The sequence below is a fragment of the Phocoena sinus genome, chromosome 11, assembly GCF_008692025.1.
Source record: "Phocoena sinus isolate mPhoSin1 chromosome 11, mPhoSin1.pri, whole genome shotgun sequence".
Taxonomy (NCBI): domain Eukaryota; kingdom Metazoa; phylum Chordata; class Mammalia; order Artiodactyla; family Phocoenidae; genus Phocoena; species Phocoena sinus.
Window position 1 is genome coordinate 44,995,915 of NC_045773.1, and position 25,866 is coordinate 45,021,780.

At 42.2% G+C, this 25,866-nt stretch overlaps 1 protein-coding gene across 7 annotated transcripts in view; it reads right to left on the reverse strand.

Moving 5' to 3' along the window:
* ULK4 (unc-51 like kinase 4) overlaps positions 1 to 25,866 on the reverse strand; it is a 530,371-nt gene that overhangs the window by 449,966 nt on the left and 54,539 nt on the right. For all 7 annotated transcript variants that reach the window (XR_004352053.1, XR_004352054.1, XR_004352055.1 and 4 more), the window contains one exon: positions 24,771 to 24,849. Coding sequence is in view for 4 of the 7 variants with exons in the window: in XM_032647445.1 (XP_032503336.1) it covers positions 24,771 to 24,849 (79 nt within the window). In the remaining 3 variants the exon portion in view is untranslated. The remainder of the gene's footprint in view (positions 1 to 24,770; positions 24,850 to 25,866) is intronic.

Genomic DNA, 25,866 nt, shown 5'->3' on the forward strand with positions numbered 1-25,866 from the left:
CAAGGATGTACGAATAAGAAGTGAACCAGCCTGCAAGAGAGGGCAGTAAGGAACCTCAAGACCTTGGTACTGAATGAAACGGTGGGGGAAAAAACAAAATCTTCCATGAGAATCAAAACAAAGCAGGTCTGCAGGGCTTCCCTGGTGGCACAGGGGTTAAGGATCCACCTACTAATGCATGGGACAGGGGTTCGAGCCCTGGTCCGGGAAGATCCCACGTGCTGAGGGGCAACTAAGCCCGTGCGCCGCAACTACCGAGCCTGCGCTCTAGAGCCCGCGAGCCACAACTACTGAGCCCGTGTGCCACAACTACTGAAGCCCACACGCCTAGAGCCCTGCTCCTCAACAAGAGAAGCCACCGCAATGAGAAGCCCGCGCACTGCAACGAAGAGTAGCCCCCTCTCACCGCAACTAGAGAAAGCTCGCGCTCAGCAACAAAGACCCAATGCAGCCAAAAATAAACAAAATAAATTAATTTTTTTAAAAAAGCAGGTCTGCAGCTCACAGTCACAATGCCTCTCACCTTGGAGGCCAGAGGTTCAAACACCTGGGAGTTTCCTAGCTTGACCAACTGAAATGTGGCCTTAATGATGGCCTTTAATTAATGAGGTCAAAACGCTAGGATTTCACCAGCATGCTGCAGAGCACTGGTTCTCAAATTTTAGTATGCAACGGAATCGCTGAAGAATCTGTAAAAACACAGAAAGCTGGGCCCTGCCCTCAGAGCTTCTCATGCACTGGGCCTGGGGTGGGCACTAAGAATGTGCGACTCTAACGAGCTGCCAAGAGATGCTAATGCTGATGGCCTCAACCACACTGAGAATCACTACTGCGGGACTCCAGTGTCTGCACATTCGAATCACCTGTGAAGCTTTAAAAACTACAGCTATCTGCATCCACCCCCAGAGATTCTGGTTTAACTGGTCTGGGGTATAGCCTGGACATGAGAATTTTTAAAGCCCCCCCGGGAATTCTTATGAGCCACTAAAGTTGAGAACCACTGCTACAGAGGACAGAGTCTGAAAGTGCAGGGAGCTGGAAACATTGGAATGGTTCTGCAAAGTGCAAACTGCCCAGCCATCCCCCTAAACCACCCCTCCTGGGAGGGTCTAAGAAACATGCCTTGGTGAGGGGGGGCACCAGCACCTCTGAGCAGCTCTGCAGCGGGATCCTTTATAGGTCAGAAACGACAGTGGGAAGACACACTGACGATGGAATTGGGTTCTCTGATCACAGAGGGAGCAAAGGAATTTAGGGATAGCAAAGACCAATGGCAGCACTTAACCGTACAAGTGCCACAGTGAGTCACAGGGCAATTTGGTGATCAGAGTATTCTGACCCATTAGAATCTCAGACAGTGGTCAACTGACCATCAAATCAGCCTACAAAGGTGATACTTGACATATAGTAAGAAAACGTCTGGGTCTATTTGGGCAGAGACCTAACAAAAATCACCGTAACAAGGACTCACAGCCTCTTACCCAGATCCCACGCCCAAGCTGGTTCACAGACCCAGAGCTCCTGGACCAAGCTGAAGTCCCCTTGAAAGAGACGCCTACAAATTGGCCACAGGTAAATGCTGTGAATCTGTCCCAGCACTCTGCTTCCCCAGAGGGTCCTCAGCCATCTACCATGACTGAGCACTGGGCAAAGGGAAATGCTCAGACTCTCTGAACTTATTAGATACTGGCTCTGAACGAGGGTTGACCTCTGAAGCCCTAAGGTGCCACTATACTCCAGGAGTCAGAGGAGGAGCTTATTAAGGCCTGGGGCTGCGTGGAGTCTTAACCAAATCCATCTCACATCTGTCCAGTGGGCCCACACACCTAGCCCTGCTTATTTTCCTAGCCCTAGAACATACAGTGAAAAAAGATACTAATTAGCAGGATTCCCACAACAGATCCCTATTTAGAGTAGGAAGGACCGAAGTGGCAGCAACTAGAACTAGAAAACCTACCCCAGGGCTTCCCTGGTGGCGCAGTGGTTGGGAGTCTGCCTGCCGACGCAGGGGACGCGGGTTCGTGCCCCGGTCCGGGAGGATCCCACATGCCGCGGAGCGGCTGGGCCCGTGAGCCATGGCCGCGGAACCTGCGCGTCCGGAGCCTGTGCTCCACGACGGGAGAGGCCACAACAGTGAGAGGCCCGCGTACCGCAAAAAAAAAAAAAAAAAAAAAAAAATAGAAAACCTCCCCTGCCTGCCCACCTGATGACAGTAAACCAAAAGCAAATCATATCCATGGAGATCAACGATTAGGGATCAGTGCCATTAAAGACCTGAGAGGTGTCGGGGCAGTGATTTCTACCACATGCCCACTGAACTTCCTGTTAGGCCAGTGCAGAATCCACTTGGGTCATGCAGAATGACTACAGCTTTCGCAAATCTAATCAGATGACGATGCTGATTGTAGCTGCAATTTCAGATATGGCATCTTTACAGAAGCAAATCAATACAGCCCCTGGCACTTTCTTTTCTATGCCAATCAGTGTAAAAAAAAAAAAAAATCCAAAGTTGTTTCTACTTGCTGAATTGCCCCTATATCAAGTCTCCCACTCTGTCATAATACAGTCCAGAGGGACCCTGATCATCCTGTTACTCTGTGGGACAACATGCTGTTCCCTTACACCGACGATATTACGCTAACTGGACCTAGTGAGCAGCACCCTAACTTACACGCCAGAGGGTAGGAGATAAATCCTGCCAGAAGTTCACAGTCTATTAACATTGGTGACGTTCCTAGGAATCCAGTGGTCCTGGAGCGTGCGATTACATTCCTTCTAAAGTGAGACAGAATTTGCTACACCTGGCACTACCCACCAAGATTAGGAGGTCCAATGATTAGCGAGCCCATCTGGATTTCAGAGGCTCCAACCATTCAGTGATCACTGATAAGGCCGCCAGTTTTGAGAGAGGCCCAAGAAGGAGTTCCGCAGCAGGTCCAGGCTTGTCTGCCAGACCCAGCAGACGTGTCCTATCACTGTCAGAACTGACTGTGGCAGAAAGGGATGCTATGGAAAGCCCGTGGCAAGCCCCTGTAGCAGACTCACGGCACAGATGCCCCAGATTTTGGAATAAGTCTTGCCCTCCCCTCTGCCAGCCGTCCTTCTCCATTTGAAAAGCCATTCCTGGCTTGTTGCTGGGCCCTGGCTGAGGCTGAATGCCTGCCTCCAGATACTTCGGGACCTGACCTGCCCATCATGAGCCGGAAGCACAGTAGCATCTTATTTTAAAGTTGAAATGGTACGTGTGAGCCCAAGCCAAGCAGATTCACTCATTCACATTCCACATGCAAGCAGCTCAGACTCCCACGGTATCCGCTGTCACTGCTCGGCTGCCTCTCCCTTCCTCAGCCCATCCCCGTGACTTTCTAGGGAGTTCTACATTTCCTCCCTGCCAGGACGAAAAAGCATAAATAGACCTGGTGCACACATGGATCTGCATGGTACTTCGGCACCAGTACAAAGTGGATGGCCACTTCGGTGCAATCCCACCCAAAGGTGGCCCAGAAGGACAGCGGTGAAAGGAAATCCTCTGAGTGGGCAGGACTTTGTTTATGGTAAATGTACATGCACTGCCCAGAGAGAGATGGACTTAGGGATGCATCTGTACCAACACAGAAAGCAGTAGCTAACAGGCTTGCCAGGGGGTCAAATACTTAGAAAGAAAACAACTGTACTAAAAAAAAAAAAAAAAGTCTGGGGGAGAGAGGCATAGATGGGCTCTTGGGACGGGAACAGAGTGCGAAGACATTCACAGCCCACCATGTAAGTGCCCACAAGAGGGCATCACCAGCCGGCTGGAACAGCAGAGCGATCCCGCGGATGCCAGGCAGCATCTTTCACCAGCTACACTGGTGCTCGCTCAACGAGGCCATGTACAAAGAACGTAGGGGGAAGGATGGAGGCGATGCATAGGCTCAACAACAGGGGCTTCTGCTCCCCCAGGCTGACCTGGCTACTGCCACTGCTGGGTGCCCAACCTGCCATGAACAGAGGCCAATACTGAGCCATGATACAGCTCCATTCCCTGGAGGGCCTGGCCGGCCGGCCAGCAGCAGGTTGACTACACTAGAACCTTCTGACCGTGGAGGGGACAGCACTGTGCCCTCACAGGAAGAGATGCCCATTCCAGGTATGGATCAGCCATCCTTGCCCCTGCACCTGTGCCAACTCCACCATCCACGGTCCTGCCCCTTTCAATCAGCCTCCCAAACGCATCTCCTTCTGGGCTCCAGGAACCACATTCATCCCAACCCACTTTTTTTCTTTTTCTTTTTTTTTGTTTGGTCACACCACACAGCATTCGGGATCCTAGTTCCCTGGCCAGGGATTGAACCCAGGCCACAGCAGTGAAAGTGCCAAGTCCTAACCGCTGGTCCGCCAGGGAACTCCCCAACCCACTTATTCCTTTGGGACCGAAAGGTGAGAACAATTCTACTATTACCAACCCTGGAAAATGGCACCATCCCTTGTACTCAATCACCCCTCTGTAAATAAACCACCATTGAATTATCCCAATTTGAGTGTGCCACAGGTTAGGGAGGGTGAATGGTAGTCCCCTTTGAAAAGCTTCACTTTCCAGTTTTTCCTTATCACCTTGTGAAATCAATTAATACTGAAAATGACAGTATTGGATGACAATAGCTGGATTCATCCTTTCCACCTTGGAAAAGAATGGTGGAACCCCATATCGTACACTTAGACTGACCAATAAGTTATCAGGCTTCATTTTGAGCAATGGCCTTTTAAGCCTTCACAAACCACTGGTTTTATAGTTTTGAGTTAGTCTTACTCAAATTTTTTAAAAAGGGAAAGAAACTGCTGGAATCACCAGGGACACAGAATTCATATGTCATCTCAGTATCAGAGAATCAGCCTCTGAATCCCACTTCTTGACTACTCATCAAGCATCGATGTACACAGATGGCAACGGGGTGGCAGAGGCTAAGGAGAGGGGTGCAAAGTAGACACTGGCAGCCTGCAGGGGCCTCCAGAGAGAATCTACCTACGGTGACGAGAACAGCAATGCTGTCCTAACACGTGCCTTTTTACCAACATAGGGTACTATAGCCACAATCCTTGGCAGCCATACCAGAAAGAGATGCATATACCCTCCTTCCACTCTTCTCTGCTTCCTTCTGGCACCCACAAACTAAACCTGACACAGACAGAGGAAGAGGCCATTCCAGGCCAGGCAGAAGAAACCAAGCCAGACATATATTCCAGGTACGGCCACACGGTGGCAGGTCCCCTCTTCTGTATCTAATGTAAGCATCTACTGGGGGGCAAAGTATATATATATATTTACTGAGGGTTAAATGACATTTTACTTGGGAAGAGCAGAAGACAATCACGTTCATGACATAAATGTTTCCTTAAGAGGTCGTTACCATTGTCCTTTATTAAAATTCTTTTCGATGTATAATAATTTAAAAGTTATGGCACAAAGACATAGCTCCAATACTGTAGTTCTGAGCTTGCTATATACAACTAGTATTATTTACTTGTCACTATATTCTTTTTTTTTTTTTGCGGTACACGGGCCTCTCACTGTTGTGGCCTCTCCGATTGAGGAGCACAGGCTCCGGACGCGCAGGCTCAGCGGCCATGGCTCACGGGCCCAGCCGCTCCGCGGCATGTGGGATCTTCCCGGACCGGGGCACGAACCCGTGTCCCCTGCATCAGCAGGCGGACTCTCAACCACTGCGCCACCAGGGAAGCCCATCACTATATTCTTAATGTCATCTTTTCCACACTCCTCAAATAGAAATATAAGGGAAGCTCATTTTTAAATTGCATTTTTCTGCTTCAGGAATCAGCTCTCATTTTGTGTTCTCTGCAACTCTTTCCATCACCAATTCTCTTCCCATGTTTCTTTCATCTAACAGAAAATTAAATGTGATGCTTTGCTAGGTTCCCAAGGATTACTAAATTATATCCCATTCAAATATATAAGCCTCACAACTGCTGTCCTAAAAGTATTATAACAAAGGTATGTTCATAGCCCAGGTAAAATGAGCATAAAAATTAGTCAGAGCAGCAAACACAGAGGCTGAAAATTGTTCTACAAGATGTCAGGTAAGAAATTAAATGAATTCTATCATTATAAGAAATTAGGAAGCATGCCTTTTAAATATTCTTTGATGTGAGATGTTTAATTTGTATGCAAAAGTGATTCAAATATGGCAATTCCCCAAACGATACGCACTTCAGCATCATGGCTTAATATAATAAACCCAGAACGTTTCACTTCGTTCTACACAAAGGTATGAATATTATTCAACCCTTGCTTTATTATTTAACAAATTTGTCTCTCATGCTGTCCATAAAGTAACAGAAAAAGAAGTTTGTTTAGCAGAAAGTTACAAGGGCAAATTCACTGAAACTAACCATGAGGAAGAATTATAAATGAGAATCAGTCCCAGCTCAGGCCCTCAAACAAGCCAGAAACGGTCGCGCAGTGCCTGGTGTGAAAGATGGCGTCTTACAGCCCCTCAGCACAGAAACTGCTGAGGATGCTACACTGAGGCAGCAGTGGGGTACAAAGCACCCTGCGGGGCCATCTGATACCTGTGAAAAGGGGGGAAATACAAGCCCAACAAGGTAGAGGTAGTTTTTTCAGGCAAGCACCTAGCACCATTTTCATAAATTACCATCAACAAGAAAATACTGCTCAAATGCAGGTTTTAGAAAGAAAAGTATTCACAAAAACATGGTTAACTAATTCATTAAGAGCTCTTCCCACCGGCAACATTTTGACTAGTGCTCTGTGTTTGGCTGTAACACAAACCCTCACACAGGCGGCACTGCTGTTAAGCGAGTCCTTACGGTGGGCCAAATTTATCAATAGCACTTTAGCCAAAGAAGAGAGCGATCGTTTTCCCTGAGATTTACGTGGAAAACCTACGTCTCTCTATGTTTCCTGTTGCCCTGCCAAGCAGCAAACATCCTTAGCCGAACTCAAAGTGTATTCTGAGGCTGGGTGAGGCTGCGTTCCTCCTCACTCTGGCTGATGCTCTCAAAACCTCTGTCCTGACCAAGGGCCTGTGATTCTGAGTCTCCCATCATCTTATCACACTGTCCTCTCTCCTCAGTGCCCTTGGCTACTGACCCCCCTGCTCATGCTTCTTGTCCACTGAGGACACGGCTTCCTTCCTGGCTCACCACCTTCCTCCCCACCTATACTCCTGTCCTCACTTTCAGCCAAGTGGATGTCCCTATGGGAGACACACTGGAACCCTGACCACACGACGGTCCCTTGAGCTCATAACACTTGGTCCCTTGACCTGTTCCTCTACCCCGACTCATCCAGTCACACCCAGAACCCTCACAGTATCCCCAATATTTCTCCAATTCAGACACCCTCTCACCTTCACTCACACCTCTCTCAAGCTTCCTTATTCAAAGCCCTTCAGCAATATTCCTTTAAACACCCAAGCCAATGATCCCACCACCTTCTCACAGTCTTTCTTTACATGCTTTCCTACACAGACTGGGTTCTGAACAGAAAAGACCTAAAACTGTAAGGCCTTAGGCAAGAGGGTTTGGAAATGACCACTCTCTCCCCTCAACAGACTCAAGTCCTCCCTTGATTAAAGACCCAATTATCTTCTGGAGAACATCACACAACTGGGCAGATTGTGATAAACAATTTAAGGTGAAACAAACCAAACTTGGTTTCTGTGCAGCTTTATTCTCTTTCCCATTCTCTGAAATGACAACTTCATATCTTCTCCTCCACCTCTTTCTGGTGGTGACCTTGAGGTACTCCATTGTCAGAAGCCATTAGATACAAGATCCCTCATTCTCCCACCACCAAATCAAACCCCCCACTCCACCTCCATTTATTAATCCTTTCTTCCTGTGACAGTGAATCGTGTCCCTTCTGATTTAAGGACAATTGCCCTGTTATCATTCATGCTATGTTGCCCGTCTTGTACCTTCTCATAAAGCTAAGTAAACGTGATGCTGAGTAAATATAAACATGTATCAATGTATATACTGTTGCATATGTGTATATACACACATACACACACCCACACACAAATATATGGGCAGGGTGGTGGTTGAATTCACCAATGAACTCACAGAAGCCCAGAGCTGTTTGGAGCGGAAGGTTTTTTATTAATGTATTCACACACATAGGGTTCTCCAAATTTTTCTGTCTTCTATCAGTTCCAGAAAGTTGTGTTATTCGGACAACTTGTCCATTTAAGCTGTCAAGTAAGTAGGCATAAAGCTATTCAGATTACCTCCTTAGTACCCTGAGTGCTGGATCTACTCCCTTGCTGTCTCCCTTTTAGTCCTGACATGGCTTATTTGTATTTTCTCTTTATTTTCTTTTGATCAATTTGGCTACAAGTTTAATAAGTTTATCAACATATGAACTACCAGTTTTACTGGTTTTTATATACTGTTACTTTTCCAGTTCATTGACTTCAGCTATTACTTTTTAGTATTTCCTTTATTTTAATTGCACTGGGTTGAATTTGCTTTCCTTTTCCTAAACTTTTTTTTAATAAATTTATTTATTTTATTGATTTATTTTTGGCTGCATTGGGTCTTTGTTGCTGCACATGGACTTTCTCTAGTTGCAGTGAGCGGGGGCTACTCTTCATTGTGGTGCACGGTCTTCTCATTGCAGTGGTTTCTCTTGTTGCAGAGCATGGGCTCTAGGTGCGTGGGCTTCAGTAGTTGTGGCACGCAGGCTCAGCAATTGTGGCTCACGGGCTCTAGAGCGCAGGCTCAGTAGTTGTGGCGCATGGGCTTAGCTGCTCTGCGGCATGTGGGATCTTCCCAGACCAGGGCTCGAACCTGTGTCCCCTGCATTGGCAGGTGGATTCTTAACCACTGCGCCACCAGGGAAGCCCTAAACTTCCTAAATTGGAACTTAGAACATTCTTGATTTCTCATATAGTGGTTCTCAAAGTACAGTCCTGGAACCAGCAGCAGTACAAAGTCATCTAGGAATCTATTAAGATACAAATTGTGCCCCCACTCCAGTCCTACTGAATGAGAAACTCTGTAGGTGAGGTCCAACAATCTGCATTCTAACAAGCCTTCCAGGCAACTCGGATATGTGTTCGGCTTTTCATAGCTAGTGCTCTACTCTGAGCATTTAAAGCTGTGGACTATTTCCCTCTCACTCCCACTTCAACAGCATCACAAAACTCTTGACATGGTAGGTGGCCATTATCATTCAGTTTAAAATTTACCTAAACCCTCCCTCTTCAGAGTTTTTCATTCACACATGAGTTACTGTTGGTGGGAATGTAAACTGGAACAGCCACCATGGAGGAGAGTATGGAGGATCCTTGAAAAACTAAAATTAGAGTTACCACTGTGATCCAGCAATCCCACTCCTGGGCGTGTATCTGGAGAAAACTAATTCGAAAAGACACATGCAGCACGATTACAATTCACTGCAGTGCTGCTTACAATAGCCAAGACATGGAAACTACCTAAATGCCCATCAACAGAAGAAGAACGGATAAAGAAGATGTGGAATGTGTATACAATGGAATATTACTCAGCCATGAAAAAAGAATGAAATAATGCCATTTGCAGCACCAGAGATGGACCTAGAGATGATCAGACTAAGTGAAAGACAGATGTGATATGGCTCATACATGGAATTTTGAAAAAAAGATACAAATGAACTTATTTGCAAAACAGAAAGAGACTCACAGACATAGAAAACAAACTTATGCTTACCAAAGGGGAAAGGGGTGGGGGATAATTTAGGAGTCTGGGACTAGCATATATACACTCCTACATATAAAATAGATAACCATCAAGGACCAGTACAGCACAGGGAACTATACTCAATATTTTGTAATAACCTATGAGAAAAGAATCTGACAAAGAATAGATATATATTATGTATAACTGAATCACTGTGCTGTACACCTGAAACAACAGTGTCAATCAACTATACTTCAGTAAAAATAAATAAATCATGCAACTGATGAAAAAAGAGGAAAAAAAAACATGAGTTACTTAAAAGTATTTTGCTTAATTTCTGAATATTTCAGGGATTTTCTAGATTTCCTCTTATTAACTTCTAAATTCCATCGTCGTCAGAGAATATATTCTAAATGATTTTAATCCTTTGTTGTTAAGATATATTTTATGGCTGACAATATGGTCTTAGTGAATATTCAGTGTGCATTTTAAATGAATGTAAATATTTTACAGTTGTTCAAATTAGTATTCTATAAATGTCAATTATTTCAATTTCATTCATATCATTCAAATCTGCTGTGTTCTGACTTTGTCTTGCTTGTTTAAAAATTACCCAACAATAATAACAGGTTTGTCTACTTCTTTTAGTTCTGTCAATTTTCCCTTCATTTATTTTAAAGTGCTCTTGGTTGGTGCCTACAAATTCAGGATTGTTAATGTTTTCTTATAAATTGAAACTCTCATTATGAAACACCCATCTTTATCTCTAGTGTAACTCCCTTACTATATACTTTGTTATTAACATAGCCATGCAGCTTTCTTGTTATCAGTGTTTCCATGGTATAACTTTTTCCGTGTTGTTAGTCTATCTTCATGTTTAAAGTACGGCTTATGTAACTGCATATAGCTAGGCTTCTCTTTCTAATCCAGTATGACAATCTGTGCCTTTTGGCTCAAGTACCTAGGCCACTGAACTTTAATGTAATTATTAATGTGGTATGGTTTAAGTCTATCATCTTGCTATTTGCTTTCTATTTGTCCCATTTGATCTTTCTCCCTTTAATCTTCCTTTCCCGACTTATTTTTGATTGAGTATTAATTTAGAATTGCATTTCATTTCTTCTACTGACCAAATTAGCTATAGCTCTTTGTTTACGTTTTTACTGGATACTCTTCAGGTTATGAGAGCATCCGTTAAGTAATCACATTTCACCTTAAATCAACATTACCTATTTCACATACAATGCAAAAACACATACAATGTGTACATACAACATAACATACACATAAAATATAGAATGAGATAGAAAAAACTTTTGATGGGATAATTGTGGAAAATTTTCCAAAAGTTTCTGAGGTCCTTGGCCAACTTGGAGGCTGTGTGTGTGCGTTGAGTGAAACTCCCTGGACCCCAGCAGAAAGCAGTGAGTGAGAGGTCAAAGAGGAGTAGAAATTTCAACAGTTGCTCAGTGTGCTGGGGAGATGGAGTTTGGAGGTCAAGTCCCACCAAGTTAAGTGGTGGGACTCAGTTCCTTGATCCAGGAAGACTGTTGGGTTCTACTTGAACTCTGTTCCCCTGTGTGAACTCAGAGCACCTGCCTGAGGATAAGCCAGTTAAAAACACAGCTCACACAGATTCCTTTCTTTCAAGTTGTATGCCCCCTCTAGCTTCTACCTACTTCCGTTTTTATATTCTGTCCAGATTCATTATCATTATTGGCAGAAGCTTCTCAACCATTACCAGAACCAGAACTCCAACGCAGGTCTGATTTTTATGTTAATTTCTCAGTTGGGAAGAAGTATAAATGCATACTCCAAACATTAATGAACTCAAAACACTGTGATTACAAACTTATATGAAAACTTTTTTTAACCTTTCTAGAGCTGAAGATAAAATCAACAAGCTTGCTTGTTATCTCCCCGTGTAGATAAATGGATTGCTCCATTTTTTATTCTCCCTGCAAAATTCCCCTTTTACTACAGGGATAGCTCTTCAAGAGCCTTAGTTCCAACTAACTGCCACTGGGGAAACTAAGGCCTCATCTACTGTTCTTAGGTTCTACCAGATCTCAAAATTAACAGCAATAACCACCACCCTACCCTGCCTCAGACAGCCTCAAAGTCTTACCATTTCAGATTTCAGCTCCCCATTTCTGACTTTTGAGAATTTCCCTTTCTTGCGCATCTAAGTATTTTACAAATCTTTCTGTTACATTTTATCCTGCATTTCTAGATATTTATTTTGCTGTGGGAGGATTTCCAGGTAATCTAAGTAGCTAACTTGTCATAATTAGGAAACCAAAGATTTCCCTTGTGGTCCAGTGGCTAAGACTCCGTGCTCCCAAAGCAGGGGGCCAGGGTTTGATCCCTGGTCAGGGAACTAGATCATACCGCACGTAAAGACCCCCGTGTGCCACAACTAAGACCCGGCTCAGACAAATAAATAAATAAATAAATAAATGAAATATTTTTTAAAGAAGAAAACCATACGTTATTTTATAATTAGACAAAAGCATAATAAATGCTACATGGGGAAAACTCTAGGTAAAAACAATTTCATTTATGTACATAAAATATGTACATTCCCCAAAACAATTTCATTTATGTACATAAAATATGTACATCCCCAAAAGTGCAACAAGTACCATTTGTTCTTCAAAAAAGCTATAAGTTGGAAATGAGGACTGTGGAAAATAAGGACCGTGACTGAGCTTGCCATGTGCAGTTGTTCCAGTAATGAAAAGCTACAGCACGCAAGGCACCGGCAGAGCGGAGGAAGCGGTACAATTGTGCAGCTTAATAGAGAGCAAGAGCCCAAAGGAAAGGAAAGCAAAGGAAAAAGATGTAACTTCACAATGGAGACATATGGCATCACCTCTTTAATCACGTGATCCAAGTAAGTACAATTAATAGGGTACAAACACCATATGCTTCCTGATATGACGAAATATGAAGCACCCAACATCACCTATGATATAGTCTTACAAAAAAAAAAAACTTTAACCTGAATCTAATCAAGCCCCCAAACCTAACTTACAGTTTATAGGAAATGTAGGGACTAGAAAATCAAGTTTCATGATACTAAGAAAAAGCAAGTAGACAAATGTGGAACATTCTACAAGACAACTGGCTTGGGCTTTTCAAGAACTCAATGTCATGGGGGAAAAAATGAGGAGACAAATCCAGAAGAAATATTAGCAAAAAGAATCCAACAGTGCATTATAAAGATGTTACTACATCATGACTCAAGTAGAGTTACTTTGAAAAATGCTAGGGTGGTTTAATTTTAGGGTTGCCACTGATATAATCCACCTATTAACAGAGATAGGAATAAAACCCATCAATCACCTCTATAGATATAACCAATTCAATACTCATTCATGTTAAAAATAAAGAACTTGGTAGATACTAATTTAATGTGATTTTATACCAAAACCAAGTATTAATGAGAATACAAATCACTGAAAATTCTCTTTCATTGGTGAAAGGATTTTAAGTTTATATAACTGTTTTGGAAGACAGTTTAGATTACCCTCTAAAGTTGAACATACACATACCCTATGACCTAGCAATTCTAACTCCTAGGTTTATCTAACAGAAAGTTCACATAAGTGCATCAAAATGTTTTTACAAGATTTATTTATAATAGCCAAATATGGCAAACAACCCAAATGTCCATCACTAGTGGTGTGATACTGTAAAGGAACTAGACACCTAAAACAAGGATGAATTTCACACATGACACGTAACAAAATAAGCCAGATACCAACGAATACGTCATATGATTCAATTTAAATAAATTTCAAAACAGGCAAAATAATCATAGTACCAGAAGGTATGGTAGTAGATACCTTTAGAGCAAAGGGAGAGACTAGCGATCGAGACGGGGCGTGAGCTGGCAATGTTACCAGTGGCAGCTTCCTGGGTTTTCACTTTGTGACAATTCAGTGAGCATGAAATTTATGTTTTGTACACATTTCTGTATATTTGTAACTCTTCAGTAAAAAAAAAAAGCATTACCATCTTTGACTCAAAAAGAAAGCACAAAGCAATCCCTAAATCTCTAATGCCAAAATATGTAATACAAATTGAAAAATATATATAATTATTTATCATACCGGTGACAGAAGTACAAAGTGAAGAATTATTTGAATTGACCTGAAAACTCAGTATTTTGACGGTATATATCACCTAGTGGATTGTATCCCAAGGACCAAAAACACCAAAACAAAACAAAAATATCTTAAACAGCACTTTGTAGTTTTACTGTTAGGAATAATATGGTTATTATTTTTAAACTATTTAATCTAAATTATAGGTTAAAGAAAATAGGCATGTTAATGTCATTAGCAGCTAAGACTTGCAGTTTATGAGAAATTAAAATTTTGAATAAAAAGGTAAAAAACATAATTGTAAATGTGAACTGCATTTAAGTATAGGTATGAAAGAACCTGTGACTTTTCTCTTTAAGAAATATTTCCTAGCTCTCACCCGTGAAAAGTTCTAAAAGAAACGACAATCCCAGCAGCAGTGAGCACCCCTACCCAGACTGCATTCTCGAAGCACCATTTTCGGCTAAAATTAAACAAGGTTCCTTACAGAATTGACTTCAGAACTAGGGCTGACTTTTCCCAAGAACAGTGAAATCTTGTTGACAGAAAGCAAGGAAGGTATCAGACACAGTAGTAGGCTCATATAGAAAGTAGAGAGGAGCAAACTAGAACGATCTCCCATTGGCCTGAGATGGAACAACTTAAGCATCTAAAAGACTAATGACTGCAACAGACTGAAATAAACATACATATGTAAACCCATAATTTCTTAATATAAAGAAAATCTCATTGGACAGATTAAGACTACTAAGGCACCAACTTATTATTCTGAATATTGGTCTATAAAGGGCAACAATCATTTATCCTGCCTTCTCTAAACAAACTACATTTTAGGATAACCAATTAGCTGATATGGGAAAGCTCTTATGTAAGGAAAACTCCCAGCTGTAAATGAGAAAGGAATTACAGAACGAGAAAATTATCATTTTTGCAACCCTAAAGGACTAATGCAACTAAGCAATGGTCATCAATGGATGTTAAAACTACTAAGTATGAGAGTGATGGGCAAGGTCATAGTCACAGGGCTGACCACACCTGAAGCCAGTGAGCAATCACAACACCAGTAACAAGGAGGCAACCAGACATTATTATACACACCTCCCTATGAGGCAACAGGAAATACACAGCACCAGGCAGGGGGAATTCCTACCCTTCCTCCATAAAGCAACTTGAATCTAATCAAGGCTCTACACCTAACTAGCAGTTCATAGGAAATACAGGTGAGAGAGAACCACGGCACCAAAAGGACAGAATAAAGTTTCCAACATTGCAGCTTTGGCTAAAACAAATGACAATTTGTCTTTGATAAATACATGGCACTAAAAAATAATAGGAACATGTTTGAAATTAAGGGACTTAAGAGTCAACGTTATCTAAATGCAATACACTGCATTTGTTTCAATCCTGGTTCAATGATAACATACAAAATGACAGGTACGAGGGACTTCCCTGGTGGTCCAGTGGTTAAGAATCTGCCTTCCAATGCAGGGGACGCTAGTTCAATCCCTGGTCAGGGAACTAAGCTCCCACATGCCGTGGGGCAACTAAGCCTGTGTGCTGCAACTACTGAGCCCACGCGCTCTGGAGCCCATGAGCCACAACTAGAGAGAAGTCCACGCGCCGCAACAAAGAGCCCAAGTGCCACAACTAAGACGCGACACACACACACACACACACACACACACAAAAATGACATGTATAAGACCATCATAAAAACATGAACACTGGGTATTAGATGATATTAAGACACCACTGTCGATTTTGTTGGGTGTGATAATGGTATTGTGATTGTATCTTTTAAAAACCTTTTCTGTTAGATATATGTACTAGAGTATTTAAGAGTATAATATGATGTCTGGAATTTTTTTAAAAAATACTATAGCAAGGTGGTGGTAGAATTCCCTGCCAGCCCAGGGGTTAGGACTCCACAGTTCCACTGCAGGGGGCACACGTTCAATCCCTGATTGGGGAAATAAGATCCCGCACACCACATGGCACAGCCAAAAAAAAAAAAATTATAGCAAGGGGAAGGGAAAGGAAGAGGGAGAAGACAGAGGGAAGAGAACAGAGAGAAGGAATGGGATAGGGAGGGTGAGTGAGAGAGAGATAAGACAACAGACGAACAATATTGGTAAAATTCTAATAATCGTTGGAATTGATAGCTCATTATTTCAGTCTACTTTTATGTATGTTGACATTTTCCATAATAAAAATGTTTAATGAAGGGATCAAACAAGAGTGTCTATTAATATCCCTTCCAGTTCTAAACTTTAAGGCTCTATATTTAATTTCATAAAATATATCCACTGCATGCTTAAGACTACATATATGTAGGATAATATAATATTTACTATAAATTATTACACATAAGAACCACAACAAATCACAACAGGGTGGTAAATGTGATATCTAGGAAGAAAAGTTTAAGCAGCTGGCAATATTTTTCTGTAGAAAAGACAAAGAAGAATTGAATAAATGCTTCTAAATACTCAATATATACAAGAGATCATGACCAACTCTTTTCTGTAGCCATTGATGATAGAATAGGATGGAAAGGACCTAAACTGTATCATAAGAATAGTAAAATAGATTTTTCTCCATCTCTTCTTGTCTCTGTAACAAATTATACTGCCACACTTTCCCACCATTCTTATAATCATTCATTAAATCCTTTAACACTGACTGAATACCAGAAATACACGTTACTTGGCTGGCTAGGCACTGTGGATTACAGTGATGAATAATAAAATGAGGTCCTAGGGCCTCCCGGGTGGTGCAGTGGTTAAGAATCCGCCTGCCAATGCAGGGCACATGGGTTCGAGCCCTGGTCCGGGAAGATCCCACATGGCGTGGAGCAACTAAGCCCGTGCACCACAACTACTGAGCCTGCGCTCTAAAGCCCGCGAGCCACAACTACTGAAGCCCGCGCCTGGAGCCTGTGCTCTGCAACAAGAGAAGCCACCGCAATGAGAAGCCTGCGCACCGCAACAAAGAGCAGCCCCCGCTCTCCGCAACTAGAGAAAGCCCGCCTGAAGCAACGAAGACCCAAGACAGCCAAAAATAATAAAACAAAATGAATAAAATCTATCTTTAAAATGAGGTTCTGGGTTTCCCTGGTGGCGCAGTGGTTGAGAGTCCGCCTGCCGATGCAGGGGACACGGGTTCGTGCCCCGGTCTGGGAAGATCCCACATGCGGCGGAGCGGCTGGGCCCGTGAGCCATGGCCGCTGAGCCTGCACGTCCGGAGCCTGTGCTCCGCAGCGGCAGAGGCCACAGTGGTGAGAGGCCCGCGTACCGCAAAAAAAATGAGATTTTATAAAAAAGAATGAAATCATGCCATTTGCAGCAACATGGAAAGACCTAGAGATTATCATACTAAGTGAAGTAAGCCAAAGACAAATGTCATATGGTATCGCTTATATGTGGAATCTAAAAAACAGAAAAATGATACAAATCAACTTATATACAAAACAGAAATAAACCCACAGACATAGAAAACAAACTTATGGTTACCAAAGGGGAAAGAGAGGGAGGATAAATTAGGAGTTTTGGATTCATATATATACGCTACCATATATAAAATAGATAACCAACAAGAACCTACTGTATAGCACAGGAAACCATTAATGTTTTGTAATAACCTATAAGGGAAAAGAATCTGAAAAAGAATATATATGTATGCATAACTGAATCACTTTACTGTACACCTGAAAATGACACACTATATCAACTATACTCCAATAAAAAATAAAATAAAATTTAAAAAATAAATTACTTAAATAAAATGAGATTCTATGCCTTTAAAATGCCTACAGGATCTTCAACCATGAGTTTTATTGTCTGCTGGTAGTAAACCTACTGGAAAAATCAGAACGCGTCTCACACTTGAAATTTTATTAATGATTTACTGAAAAACTATGTATGAAGACACAACTGTGTTACAGAAAGCTGGTCTCAAGAGTTCTGAACCTAAGGCTCATCATAGGGCCTCCCAGGAGTCCAAATCTCCTGAAATGACTGCATTTTTCTGGAGAGGCTGTCATGGCTTTCGTTAACCTCAAATGGTAATAATTGCCAATGGACTGGAACCACATTTCATGCAGCAGAAACTCCAAAAAACAGGGAAAAGATGAACACAGTACCAAATACCTGCCAAGCCTACTTCTTCCCGAAGTTGTAAAATAAAATTAACTTGAAAAACTTTGTTTCCAGTGTTTGAGCGCCCTCTAGTGGCTCTTTTAATTGTTACAGCCAATTGGTCATAGGAATTAATCAAGAACTAAAAAACGTTAAGTAGTAACAGAATAAATAAAAAAGATGGCATCACAAAGGAGCACCTGACACAATTTCAAGTTATTCTGTAAACTCGTCATTATCCAACAGAAAATAATTCACAGTATAGTATATTCATAATTCAAAAGTTTCCTAGGTAGTTAGATATACACTTGCTGTTTTAAATTAAGTATGATTTTTCCCGTTTCATTTCAAATTAATAAAACATCAGCAAACACCCAGAGAGGGAAAAGTGAAAGAACAGAGTACACAAGGACCTCAGGAATTAACACGCACCTCCTCCTCTCAATGGAGCATCAGGAATGCAATGGGTTATTTTTGTTTTGTGTGTGTGTGTGTGTGTGTGTGTGTGTGTGTGTGTGTGTGTGTGTGTTTGCGGTACGCGGGCCTCTCAATGTTGCGGCCTCTCCCATTGCAGAGCACAGGCTCCAGGCTCCGGACGCGCAGGCTCAGTGGCCACGGCTTACGGGCCCAGCCGCTCCGCGGCATGTGGGATCTTCCCGGACCGGGGCACGAACCCGTGTCCCCTGCATCGGCAGGCAGACTCTCAACCACTGCGCCACCAGGGAAGCCCAGGAATGCAATGTTTAATAAGGGACAACAACAGGAGCTGGGGAAATACTTTGAGAACACCGAGTACCCAGTCTCTGAAGAGAAGAAAGCACTGGCCACAGAACTCAACCCGAGTGAGCACGGGGACAGGTTCAGCTCAAGAACTGCTGGGCCAAATGCTCCCAGTAGCCGCAGCCGCAGCCGCAGCAATTTCCAGGGGGACCAGGCCACAGGCATGGAGCCAGGGGTGAGCTGGGCACATCACCCGAGGTGACTGGTGCCTTCTGCCCAGACCTGCCCAGTTCCTGTGGCAGAATATACTATCCCATCAGAGCCACAGGAGTCCCAAGCACGAGGACTTGGGCAGCCTCTCAGCTCCAGCCCTGCCTTCTGTTCTGTCTTCCCCAGACTCTGTGCCTCAAGGCAGCCCTCATCTCCAGACCTTCCATGACTCCTACCTACGTATGCCTCTCCCTCATCACCTCTGGCATCAAGCGGGAGCTGACCCTCTAAACAAGAGCCATCACAGCCCCAGGACATTCCTGAATATATAGATCAGTCTTGCCCAGGGAATGTCCTACTGATGTCCAGGAAAACTATCTATGACTGTGAGATTCACCCCAGCGTATTTCCCAGTGCTGAAAGGATGAACTCATTCGCAATGCTATTCAGCATTCCACTGTGTGAAGGCGACATACTTTGTCGATTCTGCTGTTGATAGACACGTGGGTTGTTTCAAATCTCGGGCTGTTACAAATCATGCTGGCAATATATATTCCTGTACGTGTCACTTGTGACCCTGGGTTACAGGGTAGTGACGTGCTCAGCTTTCAGAGATCAAGCAGTTTCCGAGAGCGGCTCCGCCCATTTACATTCCTCAGCAACATGTGAGCCCTCCTTCTGCTCAGTATTTTCACCGACACTGAGGACTGTTAAGGCTTTTTCATTTTTGCCAGTCTGGTGCCTGTCTTGAAATTTCATTTCGGATTTGCTTTGCTGATGCCTCAGCACTTTTCATATTGAATACTAGAATTTATATTGGCCAGACTTGGTTATTAACGTCTGCCTTCAAATATCATAGCAATTGGCAGATCTATCAACACTCTTCAAAATCTATCTGTGGAAAAAAAAAAAGAACTCGTATCCAGAATAAAATCATTTTTCACTCTTTCCACCACTACACACCTGGTCCAAGTGACCACCACCATCCCTCATCTGAACTGCCACAGCCCCCTAAACTGGTCTGATTCCACCTTGCCCCTGTCCTTGAAACAAAGTGATCCCTTCCAAACATCGGCCACACCAAGGCACTCCTCTGCTCCAAATCCTCCAATGGCTTCCCATCTCATTCAGACTAAAGCCCCAAGTTCTGACCATGGTTTACAACAAGGTTCTGGATGGCCTGGCCTCTGGCTACCTCACTAACCTCATCTCCCATCGGTATCTCATGCTCAGTTCCAGCTACACTCGCCTCCTCGTTGCTTCTCGAAACGTGCCAATCACTTACCTACCCCCAGTCCTTTCTTTTTTTCTTTTGACTTATTTTTATTGGAGTATAGTTGCTTTACAATATTGTGTTATACTGTACTGCAAAGTGAATCAGCTATACGTATACATACATCCCCTCTTTTTCGGATTTCCTTCTTATTTAGGTCACCATAGCACTTAGTAGAGTCCCCTGTGCTATACAGTAGGTTCTCATTAGTTATTTATTTTATACATAGTATCAATCCCAATCTCCCAATTCATCTCACCACCACCCTTTCCTCCTTGGTATCCATACGTTTGTTCTCTACATCTGCATCTCTATTTCCACTTTGTAAACAAGATCGTCTATACCAATTTATTCAGATTCCACATATATGAGTTAATATATGACATTTCTTTTTCCCTTTCTGACTTACTTCACTCTGTATGACAGTCTCCAGGTCCAACCATGTCTCTACAAATGATCCAATTTCATTCCTTTTAATGGCTGAGTAATATTCCATTGTATATATGGACCACATCTTCTTTATCCATTCCTCTGTTCGTGGACATCTAGGTTGCTTCCATATCCTGGCTATTGTAAATAGTGCTGCAATGAACATTGGGGTGCATGTGTCTTCCCCATCTGGAATGTTCTTCACCAGCTGAGGGAACTATTCCCTGAATTCCCTAAGGTCTCTGCTCAGCCTTCCCCAAACAGCCAATCTCTAAACCACTGCTGCTGCCACCTCATCATTTCCAAACCCTGCTACATCTTTCCCACTGCATTTATCACCACCGAATTTTATATATTTATTTGTTTATTATCTCTCTCCTTACACTGGAACACAAACTCTGCAAGAACAGAGAGTACCATCTATTTTTATAAAATAAGCACCTAGATAGCACCCTGTACATATGCAGGTACTGACAAATATTTGTTAAGAGTATCGTATATATGTCCATGCCACTCTCTCGCTTTGTCACAGCTTACCCTTCCCCCTCCCCATATACACTACCAAACATAAAATAGATAGCTAGTGGGAAGCAGCACATAGCACAGGGAGATCAGCTCGGTGCTTTGTGACCACCTAGAGGGGTGGGATAGGGAGGGTGGAAGGGAGGGAGACGCAAGAGGGAAGAGATATGGGAACATATGTATATGTATAACTGATTCACTTTGTTATAAAGCAGAAACTAACACACCATTGTAAAGCAGTTATACTCCAATAAAGATGTAAAAAAAAAAAAACAGAAGAAGAGTATCAATGCCAAAAATGAAATGGATTATCAGTGCCAAGAATAAAACAGCATCTATGAATTCCTTCTAGAACAAGACAAGAACTTGCCTGGAACGACGGTCTTACTGCAAGTAACACCGGCCATACCCACAAGAGGTACTCCGTAAGTGTTCAATTCGTAAAAGAACAAGAAAGAACTTACTTTTTCCTTCTCCATTCCCTTCTCCCCTACCTTTTCAGACCCTCTAAAACAATGCAGAATTTACTTCCATGCTACTATTAATTTTTTAAGAATATTTATATTCTTTTTCAAGAATCCATTCTTTCCAGATGATATTTCTCAACAGTAGCAGCTATTATTTAGACTTACAGTTAAATAGATTCATTGTTTTTATTTGTTTCTCCTTTACATTATCTTAAAACTTGGGTGGGAAAGTGGGTGTTGAAGTTGGCAGCTCAAGTAGCTTGCCCAAGTAAATTTTTTTTAGAAATGTTGGTGAAATTCAGATTGAGTTTCTGAAAATGTATTCTGTCCCCACGAGTAGGCAGTACAATGGACGTAACAGAGAAATTTAACATCACATGACCTCCTAAGTGTCAATCCATTTCCACCATTTTCTTTATCTTCTAGCCTTTAGTGTTACAGAAAAATTAAATGTTGAGCCTAATTTGCTTTTATTTCCTTATAACCTGGGATTTAGGTTTTATTTTTATCTTTGAAATTACAAATTTCACCAGGATAGGTCTACGTATACATTCTTTTTTTCAATGTTTTGCCTGACACTTGGTGAAAAATCTTTCATCTAAAGATGTGAGTCTTTCTTCAGCTCAGGGTGAAATTTTCTCCTATTATTTTTCATTTCTGTTTGCTTGGATCTCTCCTCCTGGAAATCCCATTGTGTTTCTCTTAGATAAGTGTTGTCCCATAGAAATAGAACTCAAGCCACACGGGCAATTTAAAATTTTCTGGTAGCCACATTAAAAAATAAAAGTAGAAATTTTAATATTTATCCTAATATATCCAAAAATACTGTTTTAGAATGTAATCTAAAAAAGAGTGGATATATGTATTTGTATAACTGATTCACTTTGCTGTACACCTGAAACTAACACAACGCTGTAAATCAACTATACTCCAATAAAAATTTAAAATAAAAATGTAATCTATAAAGAAAATTACAGGTGAGATACTTTACATTATTTTTTTTTCATACTGAGTCTTCAAAATCTGGTGTGTGGTCTCTACTTGCAGCTCATCTCAATTCAGGCTTGCTGCTTTTCAAGTGTCTAGTAGCCACTTTTGGCTGATGGCTACCATACTGGACAGTGTAAGAGATGTTCTGCAACTGTCTTCCGTGCCTTTTTAATTCATGATTTTTATCCTTTTTTTTTGTTCTTCTGAATCCTAAGAGAATTCATATCCTACTTATCTTCAAATTCACTAACTCGGCTTCTAAGGTACCCAGTATCTCCTGCTTACTACGGCATCTACTGAATATTTTAATTCAGTCATACTTTACACCTTCAGGGGCTCTTTCTTCACGGCACACTGTTCCCTCCTATTTTGATTATCCAGGAATGTCCTCTAGAATGTCAGGACTTGGTCTTAGAATTTTCATCAAGTTCTCTCCCATCTCCTCCAGCAAATCTGTTTCATTGGAGACTCTTTGCTCTGAGTCATCAGAAGGAGCCTCCACTCTTGAGCTTCTAAGTCTTCTCCTCTTCTGCCTAAATGTCACCGCCCGGTCTGCTTGGTCTTTTAGATAAAAATCTAGTTTACAGATCTCTGATAGCCAAGCTGGGTACCATCAGTGATCATATAGGTCACAATTCATTTTTCTTGGTCACAAAAAGAAGGAAAAGTTTAGACTTAGTAACATTGTCTTTAGTAGCTCAGAGGTCTAATAATTGCAGGGAATGGGGACGGAATCATAAGCAGAGGAAATGCACAGAGCACAAATTAATCTCCCATTTGCTTCCACCTAGACAGCCCAGGACTAGCTGGAATACCATCCCAGCAACTGGCTATGGTACTGGACAGCACAGATACAGGACAGTTTCTTTCACCACAGATAGTTCTATTAGACAGTACTTGGCTAAACAATTCTTCTCAGAGCCCCAAAAACCATACTACCAGGTCTGGCTCTACAAAAATCCCTTCTTTTTACCATTTTCTCCTTCCTTCAGGAGTTCTGCCCTTCCCCCTTAAAAGCCTTGGTTTTTCTCACCTATTTTGACTCAACACTCTCCTAGTCCAAGGGATAAAAATCTACTGCCAGTTAAGTGCAGTACACGTTAACAGGATAGATAGAAAGTAGTTTTTAGTGTTCAGGAACATTCAAAAAGACAGTACAGGGCTTCCCTGGTGGCGCAGTGGTTGAGAGTCCGCCTGCCGATGCAGAGGACACGGGTTCGTGCCCCGGTCTGGGAAGATCCCACATGCCACGGAGCGGCTGGGCCCGTGAGCCATGGCCGCTGAGCCTGCGCGTCCAGAGCCTGTGCTCCGCAACGGGAGAGGCCACAACAGTGAGAGGCCCGCGTACCACGAGAAAAAAAAAAAGGGGCAGTACAATGGTAGCATCCACTTCGTGGGACTTGGAATTACTGGTTAATTAATAAGGGCTTCCCAATATTGGTATTCGAAAGAAATGACTGATTCAGTTGTCCCTCAGCATCTGTGGGGAACTGGTTTCAGGAACCCCACAAATACCAAAATCCACAGATGCTCTTATATAAAATGGCCTAGTATTTGCATATAACCTATGCATATCCTCCCACATACTTTAAATCATCTCTAGATTATTTATTCTACCTAGTACAATGTAAATTTTATATAAATACTTGCCAGTGTGCAGCAAATTCAAGTTTTGCTTTCTGAAACTTTCTAGAACTTTTCTCCCCTTGAATATCTTCAATCCATGGCTGACTGAATCCACAGACTCAGAATCCATGAATACACAGTGCCGAACCACATTTGAAAATACTTTTAGTGCATGCCTGGCAGTTAAATACTGTCACTATTGTCAGAAATAAATGACAACTGGTGGGGATAAAAACACTAAATTCAATGTGAAAAACCCCAAAAAATTTTAATTTGAAGTTGAGCTGGGCTTCAGTAGAAAATACTTTAGTTATAATAAAATGTTGAGTAGACCACATGAAAACTAGTAATGAAATAAACCTTATCCATAAATTACTGAAATGCAGTAATGATGACTAGAGTCCACAAGCCTTGTAATTCCACCGCACCACCTTTGACAACAGACTATGCTGTAAATGAGCGGCCGTGCTGAAGTGTACAGGCCTACTGAGGTTATTTTATAACAACTGCCATAATTCCACACTTAACACCAATGAAAGCTGCATGTTCTAAAATCAAGAACAATCTTTGCCATTCGTAACATTTCAGTAATAAAAGAAATTACCTCAATAACAGGTGTATTTTCCTGGAGCTCCGTTGTGTGCGAGGCCAGTAAACCAATCAACCGAGCTACCTTGGCCCTTCTGTAAACAGAGAGAAAATGGGCTCTGAAGTGGAGAGTTAGGACTAAGGAAACCAACCCCAGTTAGTCACATTACACAACTGTAAGCATTAACATGAGATAGAAGTGGAATGAGACAGGGTGAGCAAACATTCCTGTACGTATACGGTCCAGAGAAACGTTCCCTTGTGTACACGGGGAGACCTGAACGCAATGCCCTCTGTAGCACCATCTGTAACGGTGACAAAAACTGAACAAGTTGTGCTTTAACAGTGAAATGGAAAATAAAAATTTTTTAAAGTCTCTGCTTGTTTTTTTTAACATCTTTATTGGAGTATAATTGCTTTACAATATTGTGTTAGTTTCTGCTGTATAACAAAGTGAATCAGCTATATACATACGTATATCCCCATATCCCCTCCCTCTTACATCTCCCTCCCACCCTCCTTGTGCTATGCCGCTGCTTCCCACTAGCTATCTATTTTATATTTGATAGTGTATATATGTCAATGTTTCTCTCTTACTTTGTTCCAGCTTATCCTTCCCCCTCCATGGGTCCTCAAGTCCACTCTCTACATCTGTGTCTTTATTCCTGCCCTGCCCCTAGGTTCATCAGAACCATTTTTTTTTTAGATTCCATATAAATGTGTTAGCATACGGTATTTGTTTTTCTCTTTCTAACTTACTTCACTCTGTATGACAGACTCTAGGTCCATCCACCTCACTACAAATAACTCAATTTCATTTCTTTCTGTGGCTGAGTAATATTCCATTGTATATATGTGCAACATCTTCTTTATCCATTCATCTGTCAATGGACACTTAGGTTGCTTCCATATCCTGGCTATTGTAAATAGAGCTGCAATGAACATTGTGGTACAACTCTTTTTTTTTTTTTTTTTTTTTCTTTTTTTGGTGCGGTATGCGGGCCTCTCACCGTTGTGGCCTCTCCTGTTGAGGAGCACAGGCTCCCGACGCGCAGGCTCAGCAGCCATGGCTCACGGGCCCAGCCGCTCCACGGAATGTGGGATCTTCCCTG